This window comes from Haemorhous mexicanus, chromosome 3 (assembly GCF_027477595.1).
Source record: "Haemorhous mexicanus isolate bHaeMex1 chromosome 3, bHaeMex1.pri, whole genome shotgun sequence".
Lineage (NCBI taxonomy): Eukaryota > Metazoa > Chordata > Aves > Passeriformes > Fringillidae > Haemorhous > Haemorhous mexicanus.
The window spans coordinates 30,764,400-30,788,832 of NC_082343.1; the positions used below are offsets into that span (position 1 = coordinate 30,764,400).

A 24,433-nucleotide genomic window follows, 5' to 3' on the forward strand; every position below is an offset into this window, starting at 1 on the left:
GCAATCTACAAAAGTTTAAAAATTCCTTAATGCATTTCCATGATGGCTGTTCTTTCAGCTCAAAGAAAAAACAAACAAACAAACGAAATCCTCCTCCCACAAGCCCCAAACAAACAAGTAAACAAAAAAAACCCCAAACACCTAAACGATTCAAACTGGGACAGTGTACTATTTTAGGACGTTAAGACCCTCTTCAGAAATCACAAGTACATACATTACTTATCAGAAAATTGTGCCATATCCATGCTGATAAAAATCCTTCCATCACTTACTCATGTTCTTGAGTAAACAGTAGATAAACACATAGCACAAATCAAGATGCAGTTATGAACATGCACACAGAATTTATTGGTGAACTCCTCCAATGAGGACAACAGCAGTACCTTCTTTTTGCTGCAGTAAATCTGCCATTTCTTCTCTGGAGGGAGTGCAAACATAGCCTCTCTGTTCTTGTCTGTGAGATCCAATTCATCCTGGAGATTAAGAAAAAGAAAAACAGTAAAAAAACTGTCATCAGCTGCATTGGTTCTAATAGGTTGAGAGGTTTTTGGATCAGGCAAGTTTGACTAGCCTTCAGTCAAGAGGACTTAGCAGCTCCCAAACACTCCAAAGATTATTGGTTTCGTGATGATTTCCTTGCTACCTTGAGTTCTCCCTGTCAGAGCACAACCTATGAAGAGAGGCAGCCTGAACAACTCCCGTGTCAAACTTCCATTACTAATGATCAGTGAAAGATGGGAAGGATCACATGAAAGGGATGAAGTGAAAAACTCAAAGCACTGGATTATGTGACACATTCCTTATGACACTTAGAGAAAGGCTGAAAGTTTGATACGTCTTTTTTTCCTGGCTGGCAATACCAAATTGTTCTTCTGTAGAGAAACTGAACTATTTTCTTTCTATCTTTCAAGTTAAGGCCATGAGACAGTTGTCATGTCATCAGCAACCTACAGGCTGAAACATTTTTTCAGATGTTTGTTCTCTAAACCAGAGAGTTCCCATCGAAGACACCCAGCATTTCAGACATAAAGGACAGAACTCCACAGTGCCACATTGGGTTGATCAGAGCAGCATATTCAGCCTCTGTTAAGAAAAGTGAGCTCAGTAGAACATACCCTCCTAGAGCTGAGCCAAGCTTACAATAGCAAAAAGAAGGATAATGCTGCAATCTGGAACTGAGCGCCAAATTCCACAGCTTCGGTTACTCCTCTGTAAAAGGGGAATAACAGCAGACTCTTTTCCAATGCATGTCTGTAAAACTATCAAACAAGAGATTGCTACTTCCTCTGTGTTAATCCCGTACTGACCAGAACAGGGCTCCAATCAAAGCTGCCAGTTTTAGGTGCTAATAAAGAGAATTAAACAAAAAAGGATGGTCTTCAGGGCAAGCAGACTGTATGAGCAGGGACAGATGAAGATGTCTAAATTACGAGTTTCAGTAATAGAAGGAAAATCTTCCAGTAATGTTTCAATGAATCAGTTTTGGCAGGGGTTTGAGATTTTTCCCTATGTATTTGAAATATTTGGAGAAGGAAGTGTCCAGGGGTCTTATATCAAGATGACATTGTGGCACTAAAATGCTGCACACACAGATTCTGGCACCCACACTAGCCTTGTCCAAGCAGAGACAATACCTCTTTAACTCAGCCCAACAATGGCTCATTTGGAAAGTGTTCAGGGCTGGGAAACTTGTGAAAACAGTGAGCAAAATTGCACACTGAGCCTGGTAGCGGCTGCTGACAGATTTAAAAGCCCACAGAGATTTAAGCTGCAAAAAGGTACAAAAGAAATGCAAACAGTAACAAGGCAAGGTCAGTGCCAGCAGCCAAAGGTAGAAGAAGCTGGAGGGTTATTTTAAACAAGAAAAAGTTTAAAAGGGAAAAAAAAAAATTAGCTGTGCAAAAAGAGTGCAAACCATGTGGAAATGTTTAGTGTGAGTTTCCAAACAAGGGGGCAGCCAAGCGAGGCAAGGAGTTTTATCCTTGCTATACACAATTAGAAAACTCAGGCCAGGATCACATTCTTGGGGGGAGAGGGAGAGTGAAACTACATGTAAGGCCTTAAGACAAGCAAAGGAATGCTGTTAGAGGTCAAGCATGTGGAAGGGAAAGGAGGGGCAGATAGGGAATCAGAAATGCCAAGTTTGGAAGAACCACCATAGAAGCCAGAATATACATGAGTTGTCTGGGCTCAGCTGAATTCTTAGAAAAAATATAGTTGTTTTATTGACCTGCTTAATGAATGCTCTTATTTTATTTTTTTTTTTTAAATACAGTGCAGCTAACTTGGTTTTTTAATCCATAGTTCTTTTTCTGCAGTCTGCTGGCAGATCAGACTAGCAGCAGAAGCTCTGCACAGGAGCTGTGCACTAAACTAAATAAAGATCTCAATCAATACCATTCAAGACAACTATTTCATCAAAAGAATGGACCTGTTGACTAAAACCACCCTGAGGACAGGATTCTGACACTGCAGCTTGTAGAGACTGCACTGGATACTGGCAATATCAGGGATATAAAGATAAATCTCCTTTAATGGGACAGTAAGAATATGCAACTTCCAGTCACATAATTTTGCATCATGACATGCTTTTCAGGACAGAAGCCTAGAAAGTTAGTTTGAAAGGGTGGAAGATACAGAAGGAAAATAGTGCATCCTGCATTATTATGACTCAGGAGGGTAGAGGAAGCCAAAAGAACTTTAGAAGTCATCTCATTAGCTCAGGTAGCATAGTAACAAGGAAACTGTTCAGGGTCTCTAGGCATAAGCGCAAGTACAAATATTCAGCAGGGAAAGAAACATTTCCAGAACACAAAGCAGTAGTCAAGTTCCTCAACTCCCCTTCCTGAAGTTAGGGTTCAGTGTGCTCCTTCACTGAGAAGAAGAAAGGAGTGGGAAGAATTGAAGAGGCCTGCATGTCTTCATCTATCTACACCATCAATCAAAACCTACCCCGTAAAAAAAAAAACAAACCAAGAAACCCCTGCAAAATAGAAGAGACATGAGACCTTCTTCTGGAGCTCTCCAAATCATTTTACCTCTGCCATTCTCTAAAAGATGAACAAAAGATCACTGTTACTGCAGAGGAAAACTATGGATCTAGCTAAGAAAGAAGACCCTGAATTAGGCAGGTTATTCTTCTATTCTGACTCGGGATCCCAACAGAGGAAACCTGCTGCCTTGGAGGGAAGCAGGAGGAACAACAGAAAGAATAAATTTCAGGAGGGTAATCTGGTTAGTGAACAGGTCATTCTGACCCAATGACAGAAGCAGATCTGTCAGCATATAGAAATTCAGACTGCACCATTAGCTCAGTGATGGCAAGTGGCTATTGAAAAAAGAAAGGAATTGCCAGATTTGGCAGGAAAGGGGAAGAATGACAAACTGAATGCAGTCATCAAGACTGGCTTCCTTAGTCTGGCTCCAACCCCAATGTGACTGAATGCCCAGGGAGCAATTGTAAAGGGCGAGGAAAAAAGGGCCGGCCGGAACAAAGCAGAGAAAGCTTCTCCAGCACCTGTGCAAGTTTCCCGACAGAAACATTGTAGTGCCCCTCTACATCTTGGATGGGCAGCTTGGTTCCAGCAATTCATGCCAGCATGACCCTGCTCAACAGAACTCAGCCTCCTGGCTCTTAAAAATGCTTGAAGTTGCATGAAACAGAGGTTAAAAGGATATTTTTGCTAGGCTGGACTGAGGAAGATGTAAAGCATGCCCAGTTAATAGTATGTTCATTTCTCTCCTTCATTTATTTCCTATTTTATTTTATCTAGTGGTAGTTAACTGAGTTAATTTTCACTTTCTTGTGGGCATTTTATTTACTTACATAGATTGAATTTCAATGATAAAACATTTAAAAAGAACTGGAACTGGATTTGAGATTCAAATGCTTCCAGTCCTGTTCTCAGGCCAAAAGAGAAGATGGCCTCCATTCAAAATGGCTACAACCCAAGGAAATAAGAGACAGAGAGAAAGAAACAGAACAAGAAGGAGGAACGGGTAGGAAACATAAATCCAGTATTTTGCAGGATTTAAAACCACATTATGTCCCTTGTTTTTGGGAACATTCATCAGAGCATGAAAGCTGGATTAGGTGCTGGGCAGCCACCAGCTCAGTAATGATGCTCAAAGCTCCAGAAAAGCATTTCTCACCTAGACTGGGCAGTTCTTTGTTTAGTGACACAAAATGAAATTATTAAATGGAAAAAGTAAGATTTTGGTAACGTAAAAGATTGGTTCACTTGGAGAGAGACCCACTAAATGTGAACTGTTAACACCTGCCAACATGCCTGCCTCTCTAAAGGAGAAACCTCAAGGCCATAAGCACACAAAGAACCACAGCTTCAGGTCTCCAGCATCCCCTGATTTGAAGTCAGAATCACGGAGGCCAAGAGCCCCAAACTTGATTCTCCAGGGATGTTCGGACACTCATGGGAGGAGATATCCTCAGTTTCACTTTCTCATTCTACTCGTCCCAGGTCCATTGGCTGCTGGACTTACCAGTCATGGGGAGTTAAAGGTCAGACAGCTGCTTTATTTTGCAAAATACAAAAACCAACAAACCAAAACAACCAACCAACCAACCTTTACAGGCTAGTGGGTTGTTTTGTTGTTGTTGATGTTTTGTTTTATCTTCATAAATGTGTAATGAGTCATGCATAGCATTTCCAGCATTATGAAACCCAGACCCCTCATATGATATGTCTACTGCAGGCAATAACTTGATTAATATGGGTATAACAAATATTTTGCCAGAAGGAAGAAGACATTTTGCTTATTTTCTTATGTTCAGTTGGATAACTGTCTTATTTCATCAATTTCTTATAATTTCAGCTACAGAGAGTTGCATTACACTTTTGATTTTGTACCTGTAGGTCACAGTTTCTCTTCCTTACAGGGCTCTTTGGAGAGTATTCTGTCTATAAGCATCCTCCCCAGGCCTGTGTTTCAAATTTAATTGCTATCTTTGTGACTGAGAGATGTTAATGATATAGAAGCATATTCTGATTTTTTTTTAAATTTATTTCTACCTACAAACATATTCAGAGAACTATTTAAGCATTACTTTAAAATTTTACAACATAGAATCCAACACTAAGAAATAACATATAGGTAAAGAGGCTTCAACACTCCCACTGCTCAGAGATGCCTATTTTGACTGTCTGATTATAGCTCTATTGCATTGGTTGGTTCTTTAACAGCTGATGTGCACTCAAGCAAAAGACAGCCAGGTCTTGACATTAACAGGCTCCTTGGGAACCAGATGGCAGAAACTGGAAAAGCTCCCCAAAACCTCTACTCTTCTTTGTTAAACTCAAAATGGAAACTTTAGAACTTCCAGAACACATGAGGGCAGCAGTTATTTGACCTGTGATGAGCACCAAAAGTTTCCGAAGGCTGTGTGGAACCCTGCAAAATACAAAGCCACAGAAACAGCTTTGTAGATGGTCAAACACTTTCCAACTCCCTACCTCAAACAGCGTGGCTGATTTTGTGTTACAGGTGAGCCATTGTACCTTTCAAGATGGTGATAACGATGCTGTTTGCAATATTTTTTGTGCAGTTTGCTCCATCACACCAGCATTACCTTTAATGATTCTTTGTGAGTCATCCAATATGGAAAACTAAGAATTTACACTAGGATAGGCTTCACAATTTGAAGATTATTTATTTTAACACCTGGCCTTGAATGCTTACTTCAAAACTTTAGGTTTTGAAGGGTACGTTCATTTTCACATTAAATCCACTGTATGAATTTTATTTTAATGCACTGCTCTTACCTTGCTTGCTGTTCATATTCCCATATTCCCTTCATTCCCATGTTGATATTCATATTCCTTTTTCTTTCTCTTGTACACACCTACTCTTTCTTTTTCCCCTTGCTAATCTTTCTCATTCCCCTTGACCTTTTTCACCTGTCAAGTACAAATGCACTCTCCCTCATCCACCTCATCAATCATTCTCTCTCAGTCTCTTAACAGCACCAAATCCACCCAAGTTACAAAATCAATTGTAATGCACTGCTGCCAGTATAAATTCCCTGTCCAGTAGGATACCTGTTACTTCAGGTTCCCCAAGGTCATTTATATGTCTGTCACCATGCCCCCAAAGAGGCCACATTCCAGTTCCACCAATGCTCCCAAGTGCCTTAGCACAGCTGACGGCCTTATGCTCTGAACAAATTTGTTTAAATCTTGTACAAAGTAACCAATGACTATGACACACCGTGGGGTCCTATCCAGCATCCCCTGGCAGGCCCCAGAGAAGGTTCATGTTCATCTGTAATTACTTCAAGAGGGTTGTTGATGGTGGGTTAATCAATGCTGAAATGCAGCTCAAGCAAACACGAGCTAGAAGGCACTGACATGCCTGGGACTTCAGAAGAAAGAGAAGCAGGGGAAGGAGATGAGGGACAAGGTTGTCAGCAGCACACTACAAGCTTTTGGACTAGAGAATCCTATCCAGCATAACTACTACCACTTTAAAAAATGGACCAAGTAGGACCACGTTGCCAACACGTGACTGAAAGCTGCGTTTTCACATTAACAACAGCCCCAGGAACATTTGTATTTCTGTTATATTTCAGTTCAGGCTGCCTATGCCAGATTCCATTGGCAAATAACAAGCAGGTGAGTCTGGTTGCTCACATTCAAGCTGTGCCCACCAAAAAGGGAGCAGCAGAAATGCTCTTGTCATAAGTCCAGAGGCACTTGTCCAAAAAGCTGCTTCAGAGATAAGTGCAGTGAATGAATAAAGTAATGAACCAAAACAATCTTACTCAGATCTCACTCTCTTTGCAAAGAACTTACCAATCCTTCAAATAGAAGAGATAAACCTTCCCTATTTAATCACTGTGTCTACCTCCAGGGGACAGTATAGGCTTGCTCCCCTACAGTTTTCCTTCCACTGTTTTGTTCATTCTAGCTCCCCAGGCTGACATGTAAGAGGTAGCCTGCAGGAAGAATGCTCCTTTCCAATGCTGAGGAGGTCGATGAGGCATTCTGAAAGACTGACTGTGTGAACTGTCAGTGAATGATGTTCCTTTGACTGCACAAACCACCTACACTCCAGTACAAACCGGAGCAATGAACAGTGCAAAAGTTCTTGATCAATCAACAGCATTACCACCCACACTGCCAGCACATCTTCAGGTGAAACACATTGGTCAAAAACTCCCACTGAGGCACCTCGTGCTAAGCCACAGATAAACCATGAAGTAAAAAGCAAAATGAACCCCAAAACAAGCCAGTCCCTCCCCTCAAGCTCTTCTATCTCATCCTAACCCTTCGAATTAAAAGCAGCCTTTGTAAAGCACACGAGCAGCACACTGTGAGAGGCATGGCAGTAACATTTCGATCAGTTTTACAATTGGTAAGAATTAGGTTCATCATGGTAAAACATCATTGGGTTCCATGTGTTTGCATACACATAGCATGTGTATGATGTGCATGTGCAGATATGCATGCCTCCCACACCTTACATACACAAGAAGTGTATACATAAGGCCGATCACGTAACATCGGCCCATACCCACAATGTTTTATCATTGCATTTGTGCATTAGGAAACCACTGTGCACACAGGAATTGCTAACCCAGCCTGTTGGCAGAGGAAGCAATGTTTACATTTCAGCTACTGCCACAGATCTGACTGTAAAGCAGAGAAACAGACAAACAAAAGGCTGTGATTCCCATTACACTCTTTTCCTCCTTGCTTTTTCCAAAAGTTGCAGCTTTAAAACCCCTTCAGTACTAGGGGCCCAAATCTCTTGATTCTCAGTCATAACAGTACAAGACAGAAAGCACCTGATGTTTACATACTGAAAGATGTGTTTCTCCTCTAACCTGCCAACACAGAAGTTACTCATTCTTAAGGCTTGGCAGCAGCATTCAAGGCACTGCTTTTTGGTAGAGAAATTCTTCACAAAGTCAACTAACACGGCTCCCTCTCATCCCCAAATGCACCCCACATTATATTGCTTTCTTTTTCCCTTAATCACTGGTTAATTGCTTCCCTGTTTCCTGGAGAAGAGCTAAATCCTGTCCTTATGCTACTCCTCAAAGTTCTCGGTGACTTGACAGCACACAAGTACACATAACCAGCAATGCCTGTTGTGGCACTCCCCTCTCACAGGCCACTTGAAACAGCATCTGCTGTTCATTTTTCTGTCCTTCACAGGCAAACTACATGCTTGAGACAACAATCTGCAGGGCCAAACAGAAAGAGAAAGAATGAGGAAAACCAGTACCTTCAGTACTTCATGCAACAATACACACAGGTGTTTGGAGAGAAAAAAAGATCAAGACTTAGACTCACGCTCTGATATGCAGGGCTATAATACAGGTAGAGCAAGAGGGACATTGCATGGATATAACTGGGCATATGAGAACAATAATGCAAAACAGCTGTCTATCATCACAGCTTTTTCTGTTAAGGTGGGCTGCATGTCCATGTCAGTGAATTTAAATGAGCTCAATGAGAGGGACAGGGATGAAAACTGAATAGTCAGGCTCATGTCTAATCTAAAGCCCTGCTGCTGCAATTTAAGCCTATTACTTCCGGCCCTATCAACCACTAATGTGGTGAGCAGATTTTTTTCCTTCCTCTTGATAACAGTTTTTGAGGCTGTTAAAGACTGTTGTAATGTCCTTTCTCAGTCTCCTCTTTTGAGGCTAAACAAACCCATCTCTTCCAGTCTTTCTTTGGGGATATGTCCTCTGGATCTCTCACTCGTCTTCTAATTAACTTCTGGCCTTTACCCAGTCAAAGTACATCTTTCTTGAATTGCACTGTTCAAAAGTGAGGACAGTGTTCCAGCTCAGACCTAACCAAAGCTGAGTGCAAAGTTTATTTCATGCATCTTCCAGACTGCCCTTCTGGTTATATACTCCAAATATTCCATATAGTCAACGACCTTTTTTAAATAAAACCTCTCAAAATGTGCATGACTTATGTTCACTCATGCTCAATTATAATCCCTAGTTTTTTCTCTGAAAAAACTGTTCCTGGATGCTTTCTGTCCTGAATTACCAGACTTGCTATTAAAAGGAGTTTTAACTGTCTGCCTTGAAGCCATAGTTTTTTTCACACATTTTTCCCCACCTTATTTTAAGCTTATCTTTTAACATATGTACAGTATGGGTAGGTGCCCAGTGACACACTCTAGAGAGATGCACTGCTTACTGAGGGCTCATACTGGGGATATCACTGAGGGACTACCAAGCCTCATACGGTCAGCTGAGTATTATCCACTGCTGTTGTTTCAAGTGGGCAAAAGTGATATGAGCAGGAGCAGTCTGGGGAGTATCCAGAGGGATTACAGAGCTCTGGGAGCTGTGGTAAGGGACTCCGGAGGCAGGTATCTTTTCCATCAATTCTCCTGGTCAAAGGGAAGGAGTTTAAAAGGGCCAGTTCAATCTGGTAAATCAACTAATGGCTACAGGACCGGTGACACCAAGCATGTGTTTGCAATTTAGACTATGGGATTCATTTTTATAAACCTGGTCTGCTGGGGATGACAGGTCCATCTGTCAGAGAAGGGGAAGAGCATCTTCAGTTATCATGTCGCCAAGATGGTGAAGGCAGCTTTAAACTGAAGCTGCTGGGGAAGGGGGGGCCTCAATCCATCTACTCCCACCAATTTGATGTCAGTGTCAGCAATAGATGTCTAGTATCTACTAGACAGGGATCACATGTCAGCAGGAGAGCACCTGGAAAGCAGCAAAAAGGAATTCCAAGCACTGCTGCCAGTAACTCAGAGTCATCAGAGACCCTACTAAAATGCCTCCATACATCATGTAGCATGAGGAATAAACAAGAGGAGTTTGAGATGTGCACACGCCTGCAGAGCTTTGATCTGACTGGCATCACAGAGGTGGCTCCTCTGAGCTGGAATGGAAGGCACTTTAGAAAGGTCAGGTAGAGATAATGAGGAGGCAATGGTGCCTCTATGCCAGTAACCAGCAGGAATGCATGGAGTTCCACCTGGGAGTGGGTGAGGAGCTGGCTAGGAGCTTATGGGACAGGTTAAAGGGAGGACAGGGACAAGTGACATTACAGGGGAGTCTGTTGTAGGCTGCCTGGCCAGGAAACCCTTCTGTAGACAGACAGCAGCAGCCTCACAGTCACAAACCCTGGTCCTCCTGGGGGGACTTCAACCCCTCCCATATCTGCTGGAGGGACAGCATAGTAGAGCATAAGCATTCCAGGATTTTTCTGGATCATATTGATGATCATTTCCTAATAGATGTGCCCTGTATTTCACCATCCAGTCAATTAAAAGAAAACACCAAACAGAACTCAAGCTGTTCTACCTCTCCTTGAAAAATTTTTTCACTGTGACAGGTTGCAAGTCCTCTGGTACAAGTGCCAAATTTACCTCCACATTCTGATTATATACATGGTACCAATACCTCTCTCAAACAGAGTTTCCAGCATCAGCATATATAACACTAAATAAAAATAAAATCTGCTGTTTCAGCACAGTGCCCATTTTCCACCCCTTATTTCCTTTCCCTCCCCTCATTTCCTCCCTCCCTTCCCCCTCCCTGTGCCAGGGTTTGTTTTTCATGCCAAGGTCCTCTAGCTGAGACCCTGTATGGGAAGGTAGTTGTGGGAAAGGTTATTAGGAAACTGCCATCTAAACTGCTACGTTTCCGGCTTCCACACCCTCTCCCTGCCTACAAAGTCCCCTCTGTTCTGTTTTAATACTAATGAGTTCAGAGGAGGTTCCTAGTCTGGAGCAATTCACAGTCTAGACTGTGCCAAAGCACACAGGCACACACCTCTCTGATCGCTTCCTGCCCAAACACAGTCCTGCTGGCTCAACCTTCAAAATGTGGGCTGGGGATTGCTGCTGCTGTGCCAAAGGCAGGCTGAATTTCCAGGGGCGTCAGTGCCACCTACTCCTCCCCTCACAGCTTTATCCTCTTGTGTGCATCCTATTTGCCATATGCCCCTATAGAGGAAAACAAGGGTAAGTCAGAGCTTGGCTGACCTTTAAATCTCTGATAAAATATTACGTAAAAGGGCAGGAGGAACTGAGAGGCTGGTTAAGAATTTAATGAGCAAAATTAACATCTTGTTGAGCTTCGGTTGTGCAGCTTAGAAGCACATGCTCAAACTTATACACAGGGCAAACTCACAGGAACTCCAGTAAATCAACATCATTTTCTGGCAGAAGTTCAGGTTTACACAGACAAAAGCAAAATCAGAAGCTAGTTTAGTTGTTTGCTTGCCCTCTGAGTTATTATTCCAAATTTGGTAGTGCAAACCAGAAATCAGTGGATTTACTCTGGATTTACACCAGTGGAAAATAGTAATTAAATAACCTCTTTTAAATTGTAACAGACTAAACCTCTGAGCTTAACTACCTCTAACAGTGGCTTGCTCTATAATCTACAGCATGGATTTCCAACATAGAATAGACTGAGATGTTTATCAGTCTCCTTTTCACTAATTGTTAACTGCTACTTCAATAAATAGAGATGATCTGTATTTACTACTAATCAGTCCAGACCAGCGAGAATACCATCCACATATGAGGCTTCTGTTATCTCCTCTGGGTTGAAGAGGAGGGAAATTCCACAATTCTCTTCCCTCACATAGACAGAATATTTCCATAGTCAAACAGTGAATTGAAGGCATGACAGTATATTTGGTTATTCACTCACACCCTGTCCTGTCTCATTGCTCAAATATTCTGATAAGCAGAACAGAAACTACTGCACTGACATCACTGGGCTCAAGAAAAACACCACCTAAGATGCTTTTCTCTCCATGTTTCCACTAAAGAAATTATGAGAAATTTTCACAAAATACAGCAAAAAGAATAAGAGAGGAATGAACATGTGCCCTGCATTGTCTCCTAACAACAGATCATAATTGCATTTAGTATCTGGTTAAGCATTTGTAATCCAAAGTTCTTCCACATCATTAATGTATAAGCCAACAGCTTCACACCAAGCAACAAACTTGTGCAGCTGTTCCTCTCTATTCAAGATGTAATGCTGAAACACAGCCTCTAAAGCAATCCCAATGGATTTTCCATGACTCAGGGATCTCCCTGGACACCTTCCAAACTGCGAAACTGCAGTCTGCTTTCCCCTTGTAATTTCCTTTGGAGAAGTTATTCTTCAAGCCTCCACCTAGTAAACTATTGCACAACACTGTTGTGCATGCTGCTAACCTTTTCCAAAGGTTGTTAAGTGTGGGCAGTCTTTCCTTTCCTTTATGTGGTCAACAAATGATGGGAAACTGCAAAATTAAAAGACGCCCTGAAGTGTTTTTAATGTAAAAGTGCATAGAATATACAAATGTCAACTAGGACCTTTTTGCATACACCACTGGGTCTACATGAAGGCAGGAGAGTCTTGCATTAGATTCTCCCTACAAAAAGAACAAGTAGATAAGAGCAGGGCAATGTCTATGACAGGAGGCAGTAATAGAGATTTGCTTCCAAGTTCTTCAAATACCAAGTTCTTCATTTGCCATTGGAAGACTCCTGTACTGCCTATAATCTACACATGCTTCACCTTTTCAGCACCTTTTCAGTCTGGCTACAATTATGCATTAAAACTGGCCTAAGAAGCATTACTATTCCCTGTTTCACACCAGGGGAAAAAAAAACCCTCACAAATGCATGAATTTAGTTGTGTAAATTTGCAGAGGTAGCTAGGAAAATGAAATGTCCTTGAAAAGTTTTCCTCCCATCGAGCTTACAGACAACAAGGTGCCTAATGTTAAAAGCTCTGGGTCAGTGCTGTTGCAGTGCCAGGTGGAAGGCATCTGTCTGTACTGCCTAAGAATAAAAAAGAAAAAAAAAAAAATCAAAACAGAGCAGAGTGGCAGTCTGGTGTGATGAGTGACAGAAAAAGCATCTTCTGACACTTGCTTTCCATGTGCTGCTCCCACCTGGTGCTGAAGGATGAACAGAAGGACCTCTGCTTTATTTAGTGACACCAAAAGCTTCTACTTACCTAGTGTGGAGCAAGGTGCCAGGCAACTGCTGACCTGAAAACCCTCTGCCCTCAAAAGGTGCTACTTCATCCACCTCACCCGTAGCACCTTGTGCTCTCCACCTTGGAGTCTTGCACACCAGGCAAAGAAGAGGCCATTTCCCTCCAACAATGGAAGAGCAATCCCAAATCACCTCAACAGGTCCCCTAAATGATAAACAACCTTGAGTACTGTTTGAAGATAGAATCCACCTATAGAAGGGCACAGAGACATGACATAATTACAAACTCTTTTCCCCCACTCTCCCCCAGGCACTGTCAGAGCCATGATTATATCTGATATAAATTGTTACTAAGTGAGCAACTACAGAAACTAATCTTAGTCAAAATATTAAACAGATGATACTTCAGGATTGTTATCATCTTCTCCATTCAATTACCTTATTTTATTAACAGTTCCTCTTAAACCTCAGCTACAGTCTATCTCCCTAAAGATAACTACTATCTGGCAAGACACTCACAGCCCATCCTCTTTCTCAACCTTTTCTCTTCACTGGAAAGTTTCACTGTTTCCCCAGTTTCAGGTGAGGAATTTTTATAAATTATTACAAATTTATAAGGTCTTCATTGACAGAGGGATCTGACTTTCTTGCTGACATCAGGCTAAGTACCAAAACATCGCTCCTACAGTATCTCAGATCTGGCCCTTCCTCTATAAGCTGCAGAAGAAATAGACATCTGTCATTCAGCCCCCCTTGATCACCATTCATCACTCCAAAAGCACAGTCAAAACATCATCGCAGCCTGGCACTCATTCCATATCATCCCCATCTTTGCAATTGGTCTTCACTCTCCCTTCAGCACCACAGCTACTTCATTTGTTGTGTCTTTTTCTTCAATACTGTGGAAGACACTTTTCCTTCTTATCACAATCTCCTGTCCAGTTACAATCTGGTCAACGTGGTCTTTGCAAGACATAGTGCCAGCTGGAAATGCATCTGTGAGAAAGATAGTATGGGATGAGAAAGTACTTTCCTCTTGTCCTTTCTTATCTGTTTTATAACAATCTCTCACCTTTCCATAGCAGACCAAATCTAGATTCAAATATTCTCCCCAGAAGGTGAAGGATGAGGTCTTAATAATAGATTTCTAAGCCAGCAAATACAACTCTGAAAAACATAAGACACTAATAAAGAGAACTGAAGGATAGAAACCACAGAAGGGCAGGAATCATACTCAGAGAAGCCATTCCAAAGTGTTGGGGCAAGAGGACATCCCTGTACTGCTGCTGTTTATGCTATTTCTACTGAAGAGAGCCCACTCTCTGAGTCATCAGGCAAAGTGGCAGGAAATATATGAGAATGCTGGTGCAATTCCAGGAGGAGGGTAGAAAATTGTCTATTCTGTATCCATCCAAGCATAGCTGGAAAAGCTCCAGAAAGCTGAAATAGAGATAAGTTAATTTGATCCTTCCAGCTAGCACGTATGACTCCTACTATCAATATCATCTCAGTGTTTTATCACTTCAGCAGCCTTCAGGCTCAATCCAGAAAGTTGCTGACACTTTGTTATAGCCATAGTGGAACACAAAACCACTCAAATATTAATTATGCCTTACTAAGGAAAAAAGGCCAGTGTAGAGCTTTATGTTATTTGTTTTTTTGATACTATGCTGCCTAACACTTGCAGCTATGCCAAAACATGATGGTATTAGCAAATCAGGTGATAAAGGTATTAGAAACACATGGCCACAGGATTTCTGAACATTAAGCATATCTACCCTATCCATGATTTCAGGGTTAGGATATCATGACAGCTCTCAAGCATTCAATAGAGGGAAGACATAAGATTGACAACTTAGCACTTCCATCCTCTAGTGGTAGATCTATTCTTTCCCCTTCTTCTGTATTCCAAGTGACATATTTATTGTGGTCCCAAAATCCAGTACTTCTCTTTCGCCCTAGATGTACTACATGCATTTCCCTGCGTGTTCCCATGAAACCACAGCACTGCCCTGTTAAAAATATGTAGTCCTGTGAGAGCTTCCTCAGGCATTTCATGTCTACTGTAAGTAAATCATTCTCAGAACATGCTCAGATGCTCCCTTCAAGTATTCCAACCATGACCAATTCAGAAACCAACATCCACACCAGACACAAAGTACCACACAGGCCAAATTTCAGTCAATGGAGAATGATGTAACTCCACTCCTGTCTTCAGGGAAACTGAACTGGTTTTCATTGGGTTCATCTGTCCATAAACTCTGTAGTAAAGCAACAAGATCTAAAAGACAGTGTATGCCTGTACAAAAATCCTTAAAACTGCACAGGTGCTTTGGTGACACCACAGCTTCTTCACACCCAAAATCTCGAATGTAAGGCCAGCTCTGGATTTACACTTGTTTACACAACTCTATTGATTCTCAGACACGGAGTGTGAGACCTGGCTCCCATCTCGTGCTCCTCTCCCAGCAGCCGTGTCTCACATATTCGCATAATGACTGCTGCTTCTTACACAGCTGGTCAGGAGCTGGGGGCTGCCAACCAGCTGCACCTGCTGGTAGGGAGCCTAAAGTGAGAAAGTAGCTGGTGTGCACTCAGGGCCATAAGCCTGTCCCTATCCCAGGAATGCAGACGAAGGTGAGCACCTGAAAGGGGAAGCTGTCTCTGCCACAAAGCCTAAAATGCAGTACCTCTTATGGATTTGGACTTGAATTCAACTACAGAAAGCTTCTTGTAGTGCTATGTGCATTAAAATCAGGGACGTGTGCACACGTATTGCATATGAGACAGATGTAAAGCAGAACCAACATTATGAAAAATTCTCTCTGTAGAGCAGGAAGAAAAGAAGAAACATATCCCCTGAGTAGAAAAATTAAAAAGAAAAGAGGAATCCTGAGTATGTACAATGTTGGACTATGCTGGACATAAAAGAAATTTGTCAGACTTTGATACCATGGGGAGCTTTTGCCTCCTGAACCTCCATACCCTTTGCTTCAGAAATTTTAAACCACCTGGTTCTTTTGCCATTATTATAATAGAAGAAAATTGCATCTGAGTGCATGAAAAATATTGATCTGACAACTATAAACTAAACCAAGAGAAAGGGAAGTTTTTGTGGCCTGGCCACCATCAGTGGAGAAAGTGATTTGCTGCCTCAAAGTTTTGAATTTTTTCTGCTTTCAGAGACAGCATCTTCTACTCAGAGGCCAATGCCAAGGCTTCTTCCTGGATATGAGCCTCTTTTCAGGAAACTTCTGCCTTGGTCTCACCAGCAGCATTTTCTTACAATCTCCACTGGTTCACCCTAATTAAGTGCAAGAAAGGAAGTAATAACTGGGGTGGGGAGTCTCCACTGAGCCAAGGCCAGGAAAGCCTCCTAATTTGCTGAAGTCAGAGCTCATCAAATACAAATGAAAATGAAGGACCTCTCCAGCTGTCAATTGTGCTTGGCTTTACAGTTCCTGACAGATTAGGTAGATTAATTAACTACAGAGAAGCACAGAAGGGATGAGGGATGGGAAGAGGGAATTAAATAACTTCCTCTTGTGGGAAAAACAAATAGAGGGACTTTTAAATTATGGTTGCACAGAATTTTGCAGTTAGCAACAACTCAAAGCTGCAAGGCAGTCAGAGGCATAGTCTGAAACTATGATTTACATGGAGGGCAAGTGACACAGAAAGTAAATCCCTGTATTCAAATGAATCCAGCATTAGGACAGAATGACTCAAAAGACTAATAATTTGAAACTAAACACTCAGATCTTGGTAACATGCATGAACTTAAATGACAGTAAATATGGTTATCAATGCACATGACAAATGTTTGGGGGTTGAAGCAAGGATCTGTCATGCATGTCTTTCGAAGTCACAACCTTTCAATGAGAAATGAAGGACTTAAATAAGCTTCAGACATAGAAGATACTTTTCTGGAAAGGTGTTGCTCCATACTGAGACAGAATAGGTAACTCTGCATCTCTGCTTCCCAGAAGTATTACAAGAGAGCTGGAGGAGAAATAGGGAACTTTTTTCTTCAAGCCCAGCAGCAACCACATAGAAAGAGACCTGATGCCCTCTTGTTCTACACACATTGACATATATTGTCTATAATCACATGAAAGATCACAGTGGAAGCATTTCTTGTACTTTTTACCACATAAATACTCTTTCAGGCTGCAGAGCCAAAAAAGGGGCCTCGCAAACACTGCCACAGCTAGGACTTGGCAAGCCTGAATGGGACTGGTGATATATGGGAGTGCTTATTCAACGTGGTGAAGCCTATTTTCATCTGAGCTTTATGTTGTATCCATTACACTAAATGGTCTGCAAGGGAGAGCTAGGCATGAAGGGAACTTGCTACTTTGAAGTCAGCTGTTTGCAGTGGAAACCACTACTACAGTTACTTAGGTTTGGATCTCATCTCCCTGTAGCTGCTGAAGGTATGTTATCCAGTGTGTGCCAAACTTGTGCCTTCCTCAGAAATTGCTTTGCTTCCTTTGACAAAATAAATAAACAAATTCCCAGATATTTCCATGGGATAATATTTCCACCTTACTTTCTTTCAATATAAAACCCTTTTCCTTCCTTTTCTCAACTTTATCTCCTCTGGGAAACAAGACAATAATCACAGAGTTTTACTCTCTTTTAAGGCAGAGAAGGAACAGATGTGAAGAGATTTCACAGAGAAAGCAAAGATCAGAATTTTCCCAAACTTTATGCTACTGGTCACTTCATCCAATGCTAATATAAGCATGTCCACAGTGACCCCACTGTTCCTTTGCCTCTGTGCTGAGAGAATTAGCACAGATACCAGTTGTGTGGATGGCTCATGAGGTCAGAGAACACTAATCAATTCCTTTCAGCATTCTGGCACTAGTGCTCTCAGCCTGGTGTGTTGAGAAATCAAGAGAGCTCTGTAACAGACAGAACAGGAGCAAACATCAGCCTACTTTCATATTTCTGTTTCAGGAAAAGATGAAGACACTGATTTACTTAGGAAGGGATTAGTTCATTGCCATTTTTTCCAGCTAGATGCCTTGGCTAGTTCATCTTTAATTCAGAAGGTGAGCCAACTTTGATGCTTAGGCATTATATTTCATATCAGGAAATCAGAGGTGATGAGATGAAAGACTAAGAGTTTAATTTAGTGTGTCAAGAAGGGACATACTTCCATGTTCTTGTGTTCACTGTTGCAGGGCACTGCAGACGGAAACCAAGGTTACAGTTTCAGTCATGGTTCCCAGAATGGGCTGAAGGAAGGACAGAGACCTTGATTCAACACTTGCTTCCATCTTCATTTATTGCACTCAGGCAATATTACAGGGAAAATATGGGTTTGATTTCAGTGGTCTTATTGTTCAGGAATATATAGCAGCTCCATATCCATCTTCTCTACAAAATCTGGGGGTTTGCAATAGGACCACAATGCCAGATCTAGAGAGGGAGAGAGAGAAGAGTGGAGGCTGCCTCACCTGAGCAGCAACCTACCTTTCTCAGCAATTCAACGGATGAGAATAAATTTTAAAAGCAGGCCAAAACAGATGGTGGATAATTCTAAATTTTTCAAATACAGAGAGTTCATAAGTATTTATGCTGCTCCTCAACTGTAAATAATGTACCTTTAGATTTTATGCCAAATGTACCTATTAAGTTTTGTTCTGGAAAAGCCTGTGAAGAGGGTAAATATCAATATGGACAAAAAGCACCCAGAAAGTCAACAAAACTCCTTCCTTAGGGACTCAGAGAAAAAAAATTATATTTAAAAAAAAAGGAAAAGAAAAAAAGGAGGAAAAAACTCCCAAACTGAAAATGAAGTGGATTCAAATGCAATGTAAGAAAAACCATGACAGGGAATTCCAGTCAATATCCCACCTGAGCTAAATGCAAGAATGCTTCAAGGGCAGATAAGACCACAAAAGTATAACAGTAAGCATTTCTCAAATCTTGCCCAGTATAAGAATCTAATGTGCTGAAGGAACTCATTACAGTTTGGAGGATATAACAATACTATCAACTTTGAAAATATAAACTCAAAAGACAATTCCATTTCTTCCCCAAGGACCTTGCGTCTTAAAACAGAGAATCTTGCACTCCACCTTCTCAAATACCATGACCATCTCACAGTCACTAACAAAACAGAAACAACAAAAGCACAAGCTTTTCACACTTCTCTTTCCTCTGTGCTAGCATTCTTCAATTTTTTTTTTGTTTGTTTTTCTGAATTGCTACCATTTAAGTCACCCTTCTTGGTAGATCTGAGTTCCAATCTGGGATCAGTCTGCTGTTTTAAGAGATTTAGATGGCAAATCTTTAGTGTCAAGCAGCACACCACCTTTAACCACCTAGAAGAGCCCAGGATTCTAACAATGAAGAGAAAGTATCAGAATCTACCAAGACAAGAATACACTGCTGCTAACAAATATGAACAAGGACATGGAGAAGCTGTTCCATGAAAAAAAGTTAGTTTCTTTGCCTTACAATAGTTCTTCCAGATTCTTCTGTAGTTTCTGTACAAGGGAAAACATGTGTCTAGCACAGATATTTTTGCCAGCAGGCACAAAACCATTTTGGAGCCTGCCAACAGACCACCCTCTGCAGCAATACTTCATCACTATATGGCAGTATGGAAACAGAAGTGATGCTGGTCACATCAGCCTCGATGGTCAGGTAGGGCCAGTTTTACAATTTGTAAGGTGCAGGACCAGTCCACGCACCCTGCTGCCTAGAGCTTCTCTCTCTGCTTGTTCATTGAAGGGAATATGGTAAAGCCAGCTGTTCTGTCCTCTTTCACAAAAGCAGCCTTTGGAGGACAAAACTTGTGGTCAGAAATATTTTTGTTTGCTTTGTATTTTTTGCATCTAGACTTTGATAAGAACTTACCTGTACTGTCACCACTGCATTCATCCCAAGGCAATCACTGCCAGCAGATGGCCCGAGAGCCGGTAAATCATCTCCTGTCTTAGCCCAAACCAAATCATTGCAAATCACCATAAGCCATCATCTTCATTCAGAACTGCTCTCTGCACATGCTCCCAGTGGAATAAATCAAGACAGAATTTAGGACCTATCAGGAGTAACTCTTTCTGTTTTAATTTTCTAATTAATCAGACAAGGCATAAACACAGGATCCAGCTTCAAGTAATACATAAGCCTAGAATTGTTTTTCTGGTTGAGTGGCAGTGAGAGCAGGCGTTTCAGCTGAAATCAGCATCAGCTTATCATCTCACAGTCACTGCCCTGGTCAGAGTCCAGTCAGGCAGCTGCCATTACATGGCTGGATGGTCTGGGTACATCTTCCAAACAGAGCAGCTTACACACGTGTATCTGCCTCAGTCTGGAGAATACACAAGCAAGTTTGAAAGCTTGGAATGGGTCATTCCTAATTTCTTCCCCTTGAAAAATGGACATCTCCAAATGCACTTTTCATGGTACTAGTTTTAGTAGCACAACAACAGCAGAAGATATGCTCTCGAACCTCAAAATGCCAGTTTTCCTCAGAAAGGGAGGTAAAAAACATACTGAATATTTACTGGATTGGAAAATTCATCACAAGGGAGACTTTTCCAGCACAGCTATGCTCAGCTTTTCTTGTCATTAACTCTTTCATGGGAAAAATGCCCCAGATTTTAACTGCAACAAGGGAAAAAGTAAGGCTTTTAAAAATTCATTCAACCACACCAATGTTTCATTATACCCTTTGCAGAGCAGATGGCAAGATGATGCTATACCCCCTGGGCCTGCTTCAGGGAGCTAACACAAATGCTCTTCTCACTACACATCTCAGATGATGTTGGTGTCATCATTTCACTTGGGGATTTGGGTCAAAGGGCTTTACACTCAAATCTGGTTTTTATATAGTACAAGTGCACCCTGACTAGACCCTAACGGATAAGCAGCAGGGAGCTAGCACACAGCACAGAGCTCTCCCAGGCACTTCCAGGTCGCTGATTTACACTGCTGCATTTACAGACTGAATCTTTCTAATCCAATTAAAATCTCATCTGAGCTGTCAATACAGATGTTGCCTGGTTTATTTTAGTGTCTCATTGAACATGCATTAATCCGGGCCTGTGGACAAACTAGCCCTTCTAGGCAAAGTCTGCATTTTGCCAGCCCAGGTTCTCTCACACACAGAGCCCTCAACTGCTCTCATGTTACCTGTCTAATCAGGAACTCCTATGGACATGCACTGCCATCTTATCTGGCTGCTTCATAAAAAATGTGTGATGTACACCATTACCCTTCTGAAAAACAGCACTTTTCTCTCCCATCTCGCTTCTCATGCAATGATGGCTGTGGTGCTATCATTAAATATAAGAACTGAATATGATCTGTTTTCATTTCAATGGCTTCATTTGTTTGAAATGCATATGCCAGTTACAAGCTGTCAGCACATTTAATAAGTTATAGCAAAAACCAACAACTCTCAAACTACTGGGGCCAAAAATTTTTACAGATCATCACATATACTTGTCATTAAATTTTGCACCAGAAACATTATAAATTATACTTTTTAATAGACTTCCATAAGGCAGCTGTGAGATGTTTTGCCACAAGCAAGCACATGGAACACAGTATTTGCCAGACATAAAACTAGAAGTTAAAAGCATCATTAATACCACCACAAACTCTCAAACTCCTCATAAAACTGATACCCTTCTCAGCTAGCAAAAGCCCAGCAGCAACTCAAGCAGGTCTTTCACCATGACCCAAAGGTAAACAAGTTCAAGGTTTAGCAAGCCAAGTTCAGGAGCAAAGCACATCTGTTGGTGACGTCTTCAGCAAGGCTAGATTGAATGCCTCAGCGGATCTTGGTACTGGAGAGAGCTGAACTTTGACACAGCAGTTCGAGCTTTGCATGTGAAAACCAACTGTTAAGCAGCATCCAGAAATAAACTGCCAGCAGAGCAGATTACAGGTTACACTCTTACTCTTGAGAGATACCTGTCACCACGAGGAATTCTCCATAGTCAGACAGCTGCGTTTTCTAAGAGGGACTCAAGCAGTCTCACATAAAAAGAAAACTGACCTAAATATGGACCAGAATTTTGTGAAATATTTCCACAAGAGGAAATTCTCTATTTGCACATTAGTTCAAAGCAAGTAGACTCTTCTGCTGAACACATTCTTCCTGAAACAGCTGCAAATCCTATTGACTCATTTCTATGCCCCTGCCACAGAATACTGAAAATCCTAATGGGTACTGGGGAAGTGCAAAGTTAATGGAAAAGAAATCCATACCAATTTACTATGTACCCAGAAGGCAACTTCCCACTGAGGAAGTCCTTGAGCTGAAAACTGCTAGAGGGTTGGAGATTATCCTGGAAAGGACCACCCTAGGGCCACACCTTATAGTCTCCAACACCTTACATTTTTCCCTAGCCATTTGCTTTGGATCCCATCTTGAACCTGAAGCCTGGGCTAGGTTGTCAGACCACTGATCTGACAAACTACAGCTGTCCCTGTATTTGATATGACATACTATAGTTGCTCTCCAATTGCATATGCAAAAGACATGGTTCTTTTCATTGCTATAGCATTTCAAAGCTGTGGTCATGGACAAGAATTTATTGGGCCAATGTTACAAGTGTAACGTAGAAAGACTACTGGCAAATTCCTCTAATGCTGAGATCCAGTATTTTCTGTTCTATTCCTCACCTCAGTTGCACTCCTCAGGCACATACACACTTAGAGATATCTCTCTTTACATAAGCTCCAGTCTCAGAGTGGTAATGAGAAACCTAATCAGCTGCATCAAATGGGCATCACCTTTACGACACAGTTTGCAAAACAACCCAGCCCTATGACCTCTGCTGGTGTTTTGCATTCCGGCTGAACAAGAAGACAAAGACAGCAAAGTCATTTGATGCCAGGCATGAAAAGCAAGTGTCTGGCTCCTGGAGTCTGCAACATTTACCACAAAAGAAAACAACAAAGTTCATCTGAAATAATTCCTTCTCTTCCTGTTTATGGCTGTTGCTGCAACAGCACCATTTCATGGTTCAAAGGCAGCTGTGTGATGAAACATAATTAGCATGGTCACCTGATTCTTGTACCTCACCAGCAGAATGCTACTCATCAACAAAACCAAATAGTCCTCACTTTACAGATCTGCAAAGCCTAAGATTTTCCACTTCATTACACTACACAGCAGATTTTATCCCAAAGCTGTAAACAAGAAATTGACTGTCAGCTCTCTGTACAAGAGAACTTAAGAAGTTCCTTCTAATATGCTCAGTCCTACATAGTGCTATGAGAATAAATAAGCACATTTAAACATTTTGTTGTACTTATACCCAGTGCCACTATCATCCATCCTGTTGCTTGCCACCTTTCTCCTAGTAACTAGTCATAAAAGAATGAAAAGGTTTTTTAAAAACTTCAACAGAAGCTCTCTAATAAATCCCTTAAATCCTCGTATTACTCCTTTAAAGGGAAAAGTCCATCCAATTCATAAATATATCAATCTGTCAGCAGAAACTTACCACAAGTTCGGCAAATCTGGCATTGAGCTCTTCTGCTGGTGGGATTGGGACAGAAAACTCAAGGAATTGGAGGGGATTATTGTCCTTGAGGTTGATTTCAGGGAGGTCGCTGCCTCCAAAGCAACAAAGAAACCCCAACGCATGACGATTCCTCTTCCGGGGGGCCATGATCATGGTGTAAGGTGCTATCTTCTAATCATGTTCTGTAGGGAAAAAAAACAAAACAAAACAAAACAACAGACATTAGATGATAAAAAAGACAGTTGAATCTGTGCAGCTCTGTGCAGTTACAATGGCTGTCACTGGAGTAACAGATGGAAGAAGACAGAAGGATCTGATACCCAAAAGAGCAAAATAAACACTCAAGCTAGATAAGGTAGTTAGGCCTTTGTATGGTATTAACATGTTCTCCCAGTTTTTCTGAAAAGATTTTACAAACTCAGTGTGGAATTTCCCAGTAGGCAGATTTATCAGCAATGCTCAGTAGCCAAGGCTGAATGCTACCACAGAATGTGGGTATTGGCCATTTTCTCACTACTACAACAAAGGGATTAAACTATCAGAAGGACAAAAGTATGTATGGGAGAATTTACCCACAACACATGGAGGAATCCTCCAAAAGTATCCCATTTGACAAAAATAAAATGAACAATGAAAAAATGAAGCAGACATCAATCTTCCACCACTGCCGAGCCAGACCACCAAACATTCACTTACTCCTTCATGGCCAGGACTACCACTGTAGGACCATTTTGTCCATCCCATTCTCAAACATATGTAAGTAGTTTGGGCTGCTTTATGTATTCAGGGAAGAAACAGCACAGTGCTAATTCATGTCTTCAGATATACATTTCAGCTGCCAGATCCCATCTTGACAGAACCTGGCTTGAGGGGCTTTGGTATCAGGAGTATAAAGGGAAGCAGAGGGAGGCCTGAAGGAGAAGCTGGGAAGTGACTGATTTCACTACCACACAACACCGTTTGTGAGCAGCCCA

At 41.5% G+C, this 24,433-nt stretch overlaps 1 protein-coding gene across 3 annotated transcripts in view; it reads right to left on the reverse strand.

Moving 5' to 3' along the window:
* Positions 1–24,433, reverse strand: part of DAAM2 (dishevelled associated activator of morphogenesis 2) — a 203,861-nt gene that overhangs the window by 96,651 nt on the left and 82,777 nt on the right. For all 3 annotated transcript variants that reach the window (XM_059841244.1, XM_059841243.1, XM_059841245.1), the window contains 2 exons: positions 23,439–23,641; positions 384–473 (listed from right to left, as the gene is read on the reverse strand). In XM_059841244.1, coding sequence (XP_059697227.1) covers positions 384–473; positions 23,439–23,612 — 264 coding nt within the window. In that variant the 5' untranslated portion in view covers positions 23,613–23,641. The remainder of the gene's footprint in view (positions 1–383; positions 474–23,438; positions 23,642–24,433) is intronic.